Below are 14,460 nucleotides of genomic sequence, written 5' to 3'. Positions count from 1 at the left end.
AATAAATATGTAAATACTTAAAATGTATGTCAATTAAATTCCAAACATAATGAAACATTCATTTAAAAAAATATATTATATATATATATATATATATATATATATATATATATATATATATATATATATATATATATATATATATATATATATATATGTGTGTGTGTGTGTGTGTATATTATTTTGCCTAAAATCTGTATGCTGGATTATGGACAGCTGCTTAAGTGTGAACAAGCACTGAGAAAATGAATAGATACACTGCAAAGACTTTAGTTTTGTGACAATTTAATGACAAATCAATGCTGAAAAGGCACAGTTATTGGAGCTTTCAAAATCAGTGATTCTGCGGAAGGAGCCAATTGTGGCACATGTGGCACCCCAGTTTACAAACTTGTGATATTCACCAGGAGCCATGAAATACTGACAACCTAGAAAGCCAGAGTGTTCATAGAAGGTCCAGTGGCCCTCCATGACATTGCAAGAGTGAATGCTGTGACACTGGAAACTTTGATGAATGGATTTGATGAGTGAATTCCATCATCTGACCTTGGAAATCTGGCTGATCGTATATATGGATTCAGTGAGGTCCTTCACTATTCTGAAAAAACAGTTGAGCTTTAAATTTAAAGTTTGTAAAGTATAGGGTGTACAGTCCTGGTGCTGGAGGCCTGATGTTTCACAGACTTTGTCTCAAACACATCTCTGCCTGGTAATTTCTAATGAACTTAATTAAGACTCTAATTAACTTAGTGTGTTTAATAAGGCTGGAGCTAAACTCACAGAGGCCCTTCAAAACCAGGTTTGAACACGCAGACATACAGTTTGAATGTTTAAACATGCATACAAAATTATTTGTGGCAGAACAATAAACATCAAAGATGGAACAAAATATTAAAGGCAACGAATCATATACAAGAACTGACTAAATATATTATGAAAGCTTTACAGGCATATCACTCACAGAACAAATTACGGCATGAGCAAATAGTGTCATTGTAGCCCATCCAAGAGTGATACTCAGGATATTCTTCTTTGGTTAGCACATACTGGTGTCCAGAGTAGTTGGGCCTTTCATACAAGACCCAGCAGCCGATCTCCACCCTGGCAGAGTTGCATCGGATGAAATGAGGTTTCATGTCTGGGCAGTCACATTTAAAGGAGCAACCCTGGAAGTTTTTCTCCTCATAAAAGATCATCTGTGAGTGAGCGATGTCACTGATAACAGCAGTACAGACAAATGTAATGTGTTTGTTTATACAATTGTAAAAAAGTCAAAAACTAACTAAATTTCCTTTAGAATTACAAGACAAAGTTATCATTTTCATCAGTTTCATTTACCTTACTCATTTTGATGTGAGTCTCAGAAGTGGTAAACAAGAGAAACAGTCAAACAAATTAGAGCAGGAGGTCTGCTTTATAAATGTCCATTAGCATGGTGGACCTAACTTTATTTGTCCTCTCAGTGACTGGGATTTGGCACTCTGATGCCGCTGCCAACCTTCTAATCCCAACCATAGATGTAAAAGCCCTGATTCATCAAATCAAAATTCCTAGCTGGCAAATAACTGACCTCAGCTACCCTCCTCTGTTTTGATCCAGAGTGTAATGAATTGCTTTACGCAATGGAATTATTGGTCTCAATAAAAATGCATCAACACATCCATAACTATTTATAATGTATTTGAAATAGTATTTCATCAGCTTTATTGATAATTGTTAACATTATACAAATAATAAAACTAACGCCAGTGGATTCACGCACCAAAGAGTAAAACTACCTTATTTACCCACCATCATGCGTTTTAAACCTTTATAAGCTTCTTTCTTCTCTTGAACACAAAATAGGATATTTTAAAGAATACTGGTTGCTGGAAAACATTGGCTTCTGTAGTAAAAAAAAAAAAAAATGCAATGAAACTTCCTATTTTACCCGTTTGGTGTCTCCAGAATGTGTCTGTAAAGTTTCAACCCAAAATACCCGTCAGATAATTTATTATAGCCTCTAGAATCTGCCCATTTTGGTGTCTGAATACATTGTAGCTGTTTTTGTAGCCTGTGGCTTTAAATAGAAATGAGTTGGTACTGTCCACCCACAGTTCCCGCGTGCCTTTTTTAAATTTTATTGTTGCACAAAGTTTACATCACGAAACAGGGAAAAATCAACATCTCAAGGCATGTTTACTATTAAAATAAATAAAAAAATTGCAATTATTACACCTGCAACAGCAACAAAAAGCAATACAAAAGACCTACATCAAAGGAAAAAAATTACAATAAATATTCTGAAAATGAAGTACAAGTCAGTTATTTTATTTTGGTTTCTGAAGTATTTGAAGCCTTAAGCAACTTGCCCTACCTCAGAAAGAAAACATGTAAAAGAGGGCCTGCATTTTTTCATTTACAACAATGAATATGATATTTACCCATTACTAAAATAAAGTTCACAACATCAGAAAAAGAAAAATGTAAATCACACTCATAAAATAAAATATCTTCTAGAACAATACAAAGGACTGAAATCATCTTTACTGTAAGCCAAATGTAGAAGTCAAACCAGAATTTAGAAGTAAATTCACAAGAAAAAAATAAGTGATCAAGTGTTTCTGGAAGATTTGAACAAAAGCTACACTCGTCAGCATGGAAGTTAAATCTTTGTTGAAGAAACTCATTCACATGATATTTCCTAAATAAAATTATGTAATGAGTTTCCTTAACCTTGGGTGCTACAGGACATTTAAGATAAAAAGTAAAAGCCTTAACCTCTACTAAAGGTTCAACAACTCCTAGATGATGTAGGAGTCCATCTATTAGCCCAATGACGAAACTAACAGCATGGTCGAAGGTTTAATGCCTGTAAGCCTTTTCTAGTGCTTCTGAAAATAATTTTATTATTTATTAGAATTTATTTATATTAGTTTTTTAGCTCCGAATTCAATCTGACTCCAATTTAAATGATCCTAAAATTTAGATTGTATTTCTAATTGTAAGAACGGATCACATTCATCATTTATGATTTAATTTAGAGTTTTGATATTTTCTGAGGTTAGATATTCTGAATTGTACGTTCATTAGGGACCAACATCGCTCAGAGTTCCACGCCCCGGGTTTGCGCTTCTTCTCACGGACAATATGTCGGCACTCTGAAAATAGTCAGAGGATGCAGGATTAACTATATTTGAATAAGCTGGTCGCAGTAACGCTTACCTAGTCTTAAAAAACAGATCCTTAGCCAAGCCCATATAGCTTGCTACTTCCAGTGGTTGAATGACTAAAAGTTATCGGTTACATGTTATCGGCATGCAATGGCTAACAATAATCAAATGCGCCTATTAATCAATTCAATTATGCCATACTATAAAGGTAACGAGACTCTGCATAATCTACTGGATACAATGAATTCGCAAAACTCCAGAATTAATCAAAACTTAACATTTCATTTGTCAGGTAAAATTGTATTCTGCCAATTACATAATAAATCATCAGGAAGCCAATTCAGAGATGAGACTGTAACAATACAACATCCATTCATCAAAGATAAATCAAAGAGTTAAGAAATGCATACCTGACCAGAGAAATACATTGCAGCATAAGTCTCAGAGATGCTGCAATGGGGTGTCTTTTTACAAGATCTCCCCCTGTCTTAAAGCACATCTTACCTTATATACTCAAGTCAAAACAAACAGCCATAAATTCTAACAATAGAAGTGTCACAGAAACCCTGGCCTGGTGAATTTGAGGACTTAACCATCTCTGAGGAGGGAGAGCATCTTATCAAGATCTTATAGAAGTCAAAAACCAAATCAACATAAACCAGTGAAATAATACTGTAAAATTAAGACCACTTTACCAATCACACTGAGACATTTAAAATGATACCAAACATGAATATAGTGCTGCCAGATACACCATATTAAAACCTTGAACATTTTATGTGAAATGTGCTCTAATCAGAAGGTAACATAAGGGTCAAGAAGGGGGGCTTAGGTGGAAGGAGAAGGGTGACTTCTTCGCATCACCCACTATTGTAATGTAGCTCTGTTTCTTCAGCCTGTGTTTGCATTGTCAACAGTGATTTGAATAAAACAGTTAAACAGCTGGTTTCTTCATCACTTCTCTTGTCTAATGAAATTCCAAAACAGTTCTGAGGGTCTGATATTTTGGATCCTTACAATGATAACATAATCACCCATGCATAATAATGAGTTTAAATTCTTTGTAAATAAGCTTGTTGTATATTTACTATTAAAAATATCAACATTTGATATTTTAAAGGCGGAAGAGAAGTAACATATGTACATGGGGGATCAAAATGATAACTTTGATATACAGTTCATGCATGCGTGTATCTCATCATGTATTACGTCAGATAAACAGCACAGTGACAGAGACACGGAAGCTGAAATACAGCTCATTAGTCAAAAATACCAAGCAAGTTAATTTCATGTATTTGTGGTGAAGTTTATTCAAGCCTTTCTGAAATGATGAGTCTCACACAAATGCTGTTTGGAGTACACACAAACACACATATTAGCGTTTACTGACACCATGTGGCCGTGGTGATTATAGTGGTTAAGAATTAGATAGCAATTTTACTGTCTTTATTACAAACATGCTCTGTTTTAAACAGGTTTTAAACTATAAAAAGCACAGAGAGTAGTAACATATTTTAATCCGTTTATTTGCAAAAAAAAAAAAAAAGTTCTGTGGACGCGTGTATGTTATTATAGAAACATGGTGCCTGTCAATCAATTTGGTCGGTGGGGAAACTGCACTTCTATGTCACATTGCGGTGGGCCTCAAAATCAATGGGATTTGAGTGCTAATTTAAAGTCAGGAAATTATAAAAAAAAAAAAAAGATTTGTTGGGTTTATATCAGTGACAGTGGACACACTATTAATATTGTACTATACAAACACTATAAAATACAAATGAAATCAAAACTAGCCATATTGAGTTTGTTAGCTCACATAGTTTTGTGGTAAACAATTCATCTGAGCGTGTCATTAAGAAAAATGTTTAAGGTATTGGGCATGATTAACATACTGTAACCACACCCCTCCAACAGTCAGTTTTGACAACAGAAATGGTGAGGAGGTGTTTGTTGTTGTCATACCTCTTCTAAAACCCATTTGAACGAAACACCTACTTAACTACTGTACATCTATTCAGATCCCAGTAGAATAAAAACAAGCCACGCTCATTTAATTTTCTTATTTAATAATACATATATATGTATATCCATATATATATATATATATATATATATATATATATATATATATATATATATATATATATATATATATATATATATATATGTATATCCATATATATATATATATATATATATATATATATATATATATATATATATATATATATATATATATATATATGTATATCCATATATATATATATATATATATATATATATATATATATATATATATATATATATGTATATCCATATATATATATATATATATATATATATATATATATATATATATATATATATATGTATATCCATATATATATATATATATATATATATATATATATAGCCAGCTACCAGCATTTTTTAAAATAACTACTTTGGTGTTCAACAGCAGAAAGAAACTCAAAGTTTAAGTTGAGGTGAACTATCCCTTTAAATGTGTAAAGACAGCGTGTTTAATAAACCATGCTGTTGTACAGCTGTTGTTTTCAATCCTGCAGAGATTCTTGTGAGCCTTCATAGTGAGCAGTTGCATCTTTTAAAGATTCTTCACTGTCCTGTATTTGACAAAACAGGTACAACAGTTACAGTACACAGTTTGAGCACTTGATGGCAGTAGTTATCCACTTTTCAATGAGTACGCTCTTTCAATGGAAGCATTAGGGCTCAACTGACTGACACTCACACTGAATGAGGAGCTTGAAGAGGACCTGGAGGAGGACTTCGATGTTTCTGACACCGGAGAGACCTGCTGCTTATCCTGTTCCTTGATCCAGCGTTTCAGAGCTTGGACTGGTAACAAAACAAAATGATGAATAAAGAAAGCATTTGTTCGCTCTATATTTCCATCCATATTATGGATTTTGGTTCATATAAAATGTCACATACTGTGTTTTTTTGAGCAGTCCACTGCTTTGAATGAACTAAGCATGGCGAATGGATGATAAGAGAGGGAAAACGGGTGCACAATGTTGCCCTGTTAAGGAAAAGGCTGTGTGGTTATTTCCTTTTTACAGATAATTAACTTAATTTTTAAAGTAACTTAATTGTTAATTAACTGAATTATTTGTTCATTTTGATTTAATGCATAAATGAATCAGCTTTCACAAATTTTATTTATTAATCACAGGTTTGACTTTTTTCCATATTGAAAATTAATTGGTCCAATTGTCATCCAACATTTGCTCAAATTAACTACGATAAATGTCATACCTTGGCATCATTATGAGGGTAAGATGCAGATGGTTTGCAATTGTACAGAAACAGAATATCTTCTAATGGTAAGTTGTTCTGAAAATGAGGTGAAACCTGGTTAAAAACCAAAAGAAATTGCAACAGGTTCTTTACCCTTATTATTGACCTTACCAGAAGCATTCCAGCAAAGGAAGAAAGAATCATTGCTTCTCTTTCCAAGCGATTAGGATACTGGCTAAAGTGTCCTAAACTGGCACTTCCTCTACAAGTACAGTTCATGGGCAAATGAGGCACAAATATTTGTAAAAGCACTGCATACATACACCATAAAATGTCTGTGATTAAAAAAAAAAAATCTTTAAAAATTATACATTAAAAAAATCTGTAACTTGGTTAAAAGTTTTTATTAATAAAAACGGTGAACAACCATAAACTGACTTTCCCAGAATTCTGTGTGAAGTTTTTTTTTAATCAGTTGTGTACATTAAAGGTACATCTTCTTTGGATAAATAATTGATCATGCTGGTGTATAGTAGTTATGTAAACGAAAGTGACTGTCTTCTATTAGAATGTATTCTACTCACATATCATTATCAGCTGTATTCAATCCTTCATCTTTATTGAGCCTCCACAAAGCCACACTTATAGCCAAGTCATAATGTGCCTAAATTAATCAGACAAGTTTCATTCTGAACATGATCAGCAATACATACATGTTCTATTGTGACGTTGTACAACATTTTAACATTTAAAAAAATAAAATAAATAAAAGTTCTAGTCATAGAGATTGAACTGGTCCTTTAATGTGGATCAATTACCAAATCATCCAACATAGTAGAAGTGCTTTTCCCCTTTGGATCAAAACTATCTTCTCTGAATCGTCGTCCAATATATTCACCACTAAAAGAGTTTAGGAGACATATCTTTCTGTAGTCGTTACAAGTTTTAAACATTATTTTAAAGACAAGCCCTCACAAAATAACTATTTCACTAATCTAGATTCAACTCAATGCATTTTAGGCTACTTACAGCAAGGTTTTAACATCCCTCTTGACTCGCTTGGCTTCCATATTTCAGACTCTCGCTGAGACACTTATTAATAAGAAGGTGTTTATTTAAACTCAGTCTGAAACAATAATTTAAATCCACTTATAAAATGATTGCTGAGAATATGAAATGGACATTGCAAATAAAACAAGTTTAACAAGTTCACCTTAGTGGTTAATCCTTTGCCAGGGGCAACACTAAACACATGAAGAAAACTCCAAGCTCAGTTGTTTCCTATTAACAGGAAAAGTTAGATGAACATTTGACAGGGTATAAAACAAACAAGGGTTAGATTACCCAACACCTAAAGCATGACAAAAACAAGCTCTACAAACACTGAATACATTTTAAAAAGAACTTATGCTGTATAGAAAAGACCACAGTTTAATATAATCCATCGACTTTAACCTTGATGCAAAAACACACTTCACCTGTACAAACAGAAAACCAACTTGCCTCATGAATACTAAATACACATAGTTGTATACAAAGATGACTTACCTAAAATTCTAGCACAGATTCTGGCACAATAAGAGAACTACGCATGAGAGGGTTCGGGCTGCTTTCAGACAGCATAAACTGGTAGAACAGACACTCCTACTTGATCTCAGAACTGTAGTCATCTCATGTGAACAGTCCTCTAAATTATTAATTCAGTCCTTCAATCACTTTAACGCTGTCGGCCAGTGTTTGGTTACATAACACACAGATACAACTGCTCAATAGCATGTATATGAAAGCTGCTGTAAAGGGTCCTGAACACAACTGACTTTTATACGATTAGCAGGAATGTAGCACAGCTACAACGTAGAATCAATGTTAAACTACACATAGAGCAGATTCTCTTTATTAAACACTAAAATAAATATATAAAATTCAAACAATGTTTCCTAAATACACAAAAAAAGGAAAGCTGAGATCCAATGCAATATTACCAGCTGCAGGTAAAATACTTTAAAATCAAACTATTAAACATTTTCATTACATAAAAAGACAAACTTAAAAAAAAAAAAACATGTCATGGGGACAGGGGGGTTTATCACTCCGAAATGAGTTTCTTCTTTTTCTTCTTTTTATCTTTGAACACTGGAGAGTTTAAGAATTGTGTATCAGTGTACTTGTCCCCTCGCCTCATTTTGCTGCAAAAACAAATAAATAATTAACAAAAATGATTATTCTGCATCAAGGATGAAAAATATTATACTTTTTGATACTGTTCTATTGAAGGACTCACCAGTTGATTTTTGGCTCTTTGTAGGTGACTGGTGTTGCTCGTCTTCGCGGTCTCCCTAAATCAGCATTAACTGTGTTTGTTAGACTCTTCATTACCCTTCCTTCTTCTGTTTGAGGTATAAACAAAAATATATATATAAAAAAAATTATCATCAAAAACCACATCAGAATGATGAAGTTTAAAAGTGAAAAGATTATGCATCTGTATTAAAAATAGAAAATGTACAGTTCCTAAAACATCCATTTTCATCCCTGTGCTCTCAATGCAGTGTTTTTTTAGTATTCATCACTTACACAACCAATCAAATGTTTAAGGTGAGAAGGATTCTTAAATGTTTTAAAATAAGCTTCTCCTGCTCACCAAGGCTGCGTTTATTTAATCAAAAATACAGTACAAATTGTAAAAAGTTATTGCTCTATAAAATACCTGCTCAAAAGTAGTTTATCGTTTAATTTAATCATTTCAGTGATTTTAAAGATGAATTTTCAGCTTCATTACTTCAGTCTTCAGACTCGCATGATCCTTCACAAATCACTCTAATAATAATAATTATTATTAATGGTAATAGTAATAAAAGCAATAATGACTGGAGTAATAATTTCATTTAAAACTACATACAATAAGAAAGCAGTTATTTAAAATGTTAATAAATATTTACCTTTTTTTTTTACATTTTATAAATGCTGCCTTGATGAAAAGAATCACTTTCATCATTAAAAAAAGTATGTGAAAAAAGTATTAGTGTATGTTTTTACTCTAAACCAGACAGAAAATCAAAAGTACCATAGATGCCAGCAAGATGATATCCAAGCTTTGTTGGTGGCCATACAAGGGCACCCCTTATCTTTTTTTATTTCTTTAAAATAGCTTGAGTTTACAAACCATATTTTTTCATAATTTCACAGTATGAGATAAATATATTCTCCAGCCATGGAAAATAACAAAGGTTTCTACCAGCTTTAAATCTTTTACTCTTCCTAAATTACAATAAAAAATTTACAATAACAAAAATAAGAAGAAGTGGTAAAATTTCTATTTAGGAACTTTCCAGCGATATACAGTTTTTCCCGATTACATTCGTATTTAAATTGCAATCTACTGATGTAAACTACTGACATAGATGTAACATATGAAGTAAAATCCCAGCGGTTTAGAAATGTATGCTTATTTATGTTGATTTGCTTTAAAGCATGGGTTTAAAGTTACAGTGCTCCCATTTATTTTGATTAATTTAGCTTTTTTAACATGTAAAAGCCCACCAAAACTCAAATGTCAGATGCGAGTAAAATTGTCCCCTTGTTTGTGAGTGCACTGCTCTGCATGCCTCTGTCACATTCAGTAACATGAATGAGGAATGATTTTGTTCATATGGCTTATTCTGGCTTTATCTTTACCTATCATTAGAACACACAGATATGGTTGTTCGTTCACGAATTAACTGCTGCATTGCAAGAGAATTCTTGCAATCTAAGCAAGAGCAATTACATAATATTCAGACAAAAAGGTGCTCTTTGGTTTTCAACTATTATAACTAATGTGCTAAAGAGTGACTGTTTTGAGGTGAACTTGAGCGAGATTTCAGTGTTTGCCTATGACCAAATGAACCAAACTAACAGAGAAAAGGTTGTTTTCAATTTTGAAGCAAGTGTTCCGAACAAACCAGGTATTAAACGATCAAAGAATAACATATAAGACTTACCTGGTAATTGAGTCTTTAAGCTTGAGTCCTGGTCCTCATAAATGTTGATAGTCTGAACTCTAGTCTGTGGTTGAGGGCTGTGAGCACAGCTTTCATCTGAGAGCATCACACTGCAATCCTCAATGGCCTCCCAAGGAGGTCTCTCTTCTGTGAACTGAAGGTCCTCACTAAAACAGCCTAAAGTCATATTATATTTATCCATGGTAAATGGACTAGTGCTCTTTACAGAAGAAACATCTGTTTTATTAGAGAGATGATCCTGTTCAAAAATGGAAAACGCAGCATCAGCCATTTCTTCACAGGCCGTATTGTCAGAAGATGAAGTCATATACATTTTTCTGAATCTGCTCTCTTGTTCTTGGTTAGTTTGATTCAGACTTATGTAAGGAACATCCATGTTGATATGGCCAGTCTGATCAGCCTTGCCAACAGATGAAGGAGAGCTTATTTCAGGCATTTCTGCATGGTGATTATCCAGGAGATCCTCCTCTGCGGCTAAGCAATGAGATTTCCATGGTGGTAGTAAAACATTAGACAAAGGCCTGCATTCAGCTGCTTTCTGAAGACTAATCACATCTGGACTTCTGGTGGACACATTTTCATCCACATTCACAGGACATTTTTTTGGTTTCTTTGTTAATGAATTGGATTTTTCTTTTGTTGGAACATTCCGATCTTTAATTCTATCTGCTCCCTCTTTCCTAGGCTTCTTAGCTTTACCCGGCACTGATGTAAATTCAGAGGTTTCCTCTACAAGACCGATTTGCAAATCCTGTAAATGTTCCCTGTTGTAAGCTTTTTTCTTTGATCCGTCATGAGAAACAGGCTCTGGCTTCTTGTAATGTTGTGCGGTGACATCTAAACCAATATTTAGAGGTGATGTTTGGGTTTCTACTACTTCCAGTAAACCTTTTGCTTTGTTAGAATCATCAAATATATTGCAATCTGTCAATGCTGAACTCCTGTTGATTGAGTGACTTGTTTGTATCACATAAGTTCCTCTCTTTTTCTGTGTATTGTTCTTTTCAAACTGAGAAAGCAGGTGCGCTGGAGTTTTATTTGTGTGTGTTTTGACTTCACTGAGATGCTTATCAGTACCTGGATCTTCTGAGCATACACTAATGGCAGACTCCACATTTTCATCCACAAACAATGAACTGAGATCCATCATAGGTTTTGAGACTTTGGTCCTCCTGCTCTTCTCAGATTTTAACCCATCATGAACTACAAATGTTCTTCTTGGTTCATGGGTGTCATTAGTCTCTTTTTCTTTGTTTTTTACCATTTTACTCGAAGGTTCAGAATTCTCAAGCTCAAGATCATTACCACAATCGTTTAAAATATTACTAGGAGGATCTTTGGAGACTGTATATGTTTTTCTTAGATCTTGGTTAGGTTCTTTCGGTTTACAGGTGCGCCTTTTAGAACGAGAGGTGATATGAGTTTTCCTGCGAGCAGATAGTAATTCTGTTTCCTGGCCATTCTGAACAGTGGTAGAGCACTGCTGTGTCACAGTGGTCATATCTTTTGGCACAGCTATTGAATAATCTGATGAAAATTGAATTGGCGAGTCTTCCACTCCAGATACACCATCACTACCTTTTTCAGACAGACACACATTCTTCTTTATCTGATGCTCATCTGTAACTCTAGAGGTTCCTGCGTTTGTTTCCACTGTCAGAATTTCAGAAGGATTGTCACTCATGGTAATATCCATTCTAGAGTCATTTATGGTGTTTTGAAGTGCTAAATTGTCTTCCTTTTGGTTGGGAGCATCACTATCTGTAGCTCCTTTGACCATAGCAGTATTTACTGATTCAGACTCAACATTATTATGATGTTGTGGACGCAATGTTAGTCTATTTGGCTCTCGTTCAACCTCTTTCTCCATTTCAAAATTCTGACCTGAAAAAACAGACAAAAAGCAAACCAAGATTATTAAAATCACATAAACTTTTAATGTGTTATCTGTAATCTAAAAGATGCATAACATTGGTTTACAAAAATTAGGATGATATAATATCAATCACCCACACTTAAAAAAAGGCCAATTCACACGGCACCACCACACACTGACCAACACAGAATTACAATGTGTAATTTCTCAGACATTGCAAAACACAGCAAAACAACGTGTGCATGTTTAGCTGGCAAAAGCAGGCACTAACCAAAGCCAACATTAATCTGACAAAACCTGATGAGGTCTCTGCTGCCCTTGGTCAGCATATGTCAGTAAGCGTCAATTATCTATCACACTTTAACTGTTTGCTCTCCCAAACGGATGACCAAATTTTGACTGTTTTAAATAATCACTGTTACATTTATTTAAAGAATGACTGTTTTAACTAATGTAACACACAGCATTGTTGGTTTACAAAAAAATCTAACAAACATAATCCCTTTGCACCACTACACTTGATTATAGTTTTATTGTAAAAAAAAAAAAAAGAAAACATGTTAAATGAGAATCTGAAAAATTTTATGGCATACTTCAAAAAATAAAGATGATTTAGTATTCATTTTTTATATTGAATATATTATTAAATAAATTGGTTACACTTTATATATTTCACATTATGTATAATTCTGGTACTTTTACCATAAAATTGGTAGAGGTAGATATTTTATAAATTATGGGATGTGTTGAAAAAAAATGCATTGAGTGTGTTAACTAATGACATTAGGAGATGAGAAATGCAAAATGTTTTTTTCTTGGTGGGGCAGTTAAAGGGTTAAGGAACCTTATACACGATAAATAGCCAACAGTATTTTCTCATACCCTCACTGGTGTTGTCTTCAGTGTCAACACTGTCTGGAACCTTTACAAAAAAGAACATTATTCACATCATTAATAACCAAATTAGTTGTTTATAACAATGTGACTATTTAACAGTTAGCTATTGCGAACAACTTACAAAGCTTGGCTGAAAAAGTACTGGTAATATGGACAATACAATTAGAACAGCAAGTCTCACATAGCTAAACTATTTGAAAAATATATCAACTACTTACCTCATCGTTACAAAAAATGTCAACTGCCTTTGACATCGAGTTCAGGGAGGAGTCATAAAACTCTTTTATAACAGCAAACTGGAAATGCATACATTTTAATAAATACGTTTTTTTTAAGTAAATTAGATGGATCTTTATTAACTGCTATGAACTTTCTGTCTTATGTTTTGATAGAGGTGTCAGGATAGATTAAGCATGAGGTACAAGTTAAACTGTAGCAAGAATAAATGGCATATAACAGACCAGGACTTCACTCTCTCACAGACTCACCAGTTGTTTGTTTTTATGACGCTGAAAAGCAAGATCAAAATGAGTTGCCTGTGCATCTTTCCTCAGCCTCACCACCTCTGCCTCCAGTTCTCTGCTCCTCTGCTTCTGAGCAACCAGAGCCAAGGCCAGAGCTTTGTTATTGCTTTTCAAAGAGAGCTTGAAGAATGACGAGGTATCTGACAGACAATGAAAGTCAAGTTACTGTCACGAATCAGCTCGTTAAAATAAGACCATGAACGACAGTTTGATCTGTTCAACGTTAAGTAATTTCTTACTGTGTATTTTCGTCTTTATCTTGGCAGCGTACACAGATGCCGTTTGTTTGCCCATTCTTGTGTTTTCCTTCTCTTTAGATCCCATTTTCAGCGTTTTATCGCTTAGAGCTGTAAAAAAGAAACTGCCGTTATCATTAATAATCTTAATTTCGACTACTCGCCGTTAATAAGAATATTTACAAACCTGATTTTTGATTATACTTGTCTTTATACATGTTACAACGCGTCTGTCCTGACAGCAACTAACATTACTGAGCGTAACATTAAATCAGTTTGTACATATTTAAAACCAAACAATGCCGCGGACACTTCAAAAAATTTCTTCTCTTGTGATTAACAAAGTTGTGGACAGAAATGAACAGTTGAGTATCGCCACCCACCGGACTAAGTCTGTAACGCACACGAGACAGTAAGAGCACAGAGAACGTTAAATCGCCAACAAATATTGTAGCAGTTTTATACACACCAATTTAGATTTGTTCAAGCTTCTCCCCTTTTCATAGCATTTAA

The 14,460-nt window shown here is 33.8% G+C and overlaps 2 protein-coding genes, 1 long non-coding RNA gene and 1 pseudogene across 7 annotated transcripts in view; 1 reads left to right on the top strand and 3 right to left on the bottom strand.

Annotated features, from left to right (window-relative positions):
- The window catches only part of LOC147842349 (uncharacterized), a 736,864-nt gene that overhangs the window by 487,555 nt on the left and 234,849 nt on the right, over window positions 1–14,460 (top strand). The window lies entirely within an intron of this gene.
- LOC147835308 (gamma-crystallin M2-like) lies at window positions 286–1,446 on the bottom strand (annotated as a pseudogene). The gene is made up of 3 exons (XR_015499364.1): window positions 1,339–1,446; window positions 971–1,196; window positions 286–609 (listed from the first exon to the last, which is right to left on the bottom strand). The product of XR_015499364.1 is annotated as a gamma-crystallin M2-like, transcript variant X1 (transcript).
- Window positions 5,565–8,090, bottom strand: c9h2orf80 (chromosome 9 C2orf80 homolog). Of its 4 annotated transcripts, none has more exons than XM_087267764.1 (10): window positions 7,962–8,090; window positions 7,627–7,694; window positions 7,443–7,539; window positions 7,232–7,313; window positions 6,998–7,077; window positions 6,585–6,675; window positions 6,432–6,509; window positions 6,108–6,195; window positions 5,905–6,011; window positions 5,565–5,776 (listed from the first exon to the last, which is right to left on the bottom strand). In XM_087267764.1, the coding sequence occupies exons 3-10, from the start codon at window positions 7,481–7,483 to the stop codon at window positions 5,708–5,710; spliced, it is 636 nt and encodes a 211-aa protein (XP_087123890.1). In that variant the 5' UTR covers window positions 7,484–7,539; window positions 7,627–7,694; window positions 7,962–8,090; the 3' UTR covers window positions 5,565–5,707. The 4 variants fall into 4 exon arrangements, with proteins under 4 accessions (XP_087123890.1, XP_087123891.1, XP_087123889.1 ...); XM_087267765.1 differs by having other exon boundaries at window positions 7,443–7,505; window positions 7,962–8,069; XM_087267763.1 differs by lacking the exons at window positions 7,627–7,694; window positions 7,962–8,090 and having other exon boundaries at window positions 7,443–7,562.
- Window positions 8,018–14,279, bottom strand: sgo2 (shugoshin 2). Its single transcript, NM_001123299.1, is given in 8 exon segments — window positions 8,018–8,599; window positions 8,695–8,800; window positions 10,394–12,298; window positions 13,173–13,212; window positions 13,406–13,483; window positions 13,676–13,851; window positions 13,951–14,058; window positions 14,135–14,279. Coding segments are annotated over 8 exon segments (2,544 nt in total). The 5' UTR covers window positions 14,166–14,279; the 3' UTR covers window positions 8,018–8,499.

This window comes from Danio rerio, chromosome 9 (assembly GCF_052040795.2).
Source record: "Danio rerio strain M-AB ecotype USA chromosome 9, GRCz13ab, whole genome shotgun sequence".
In the NCBI taxonomy this organism is placed as follows: Eukaryota; Metazoa; Chordata; class Actinopteri; order Cypriniformes; family Danionidae; genus Danio; species Danio rerio.
This window is presented reverse-complemented; position numbering and strand designations above follow the sequence as displayed.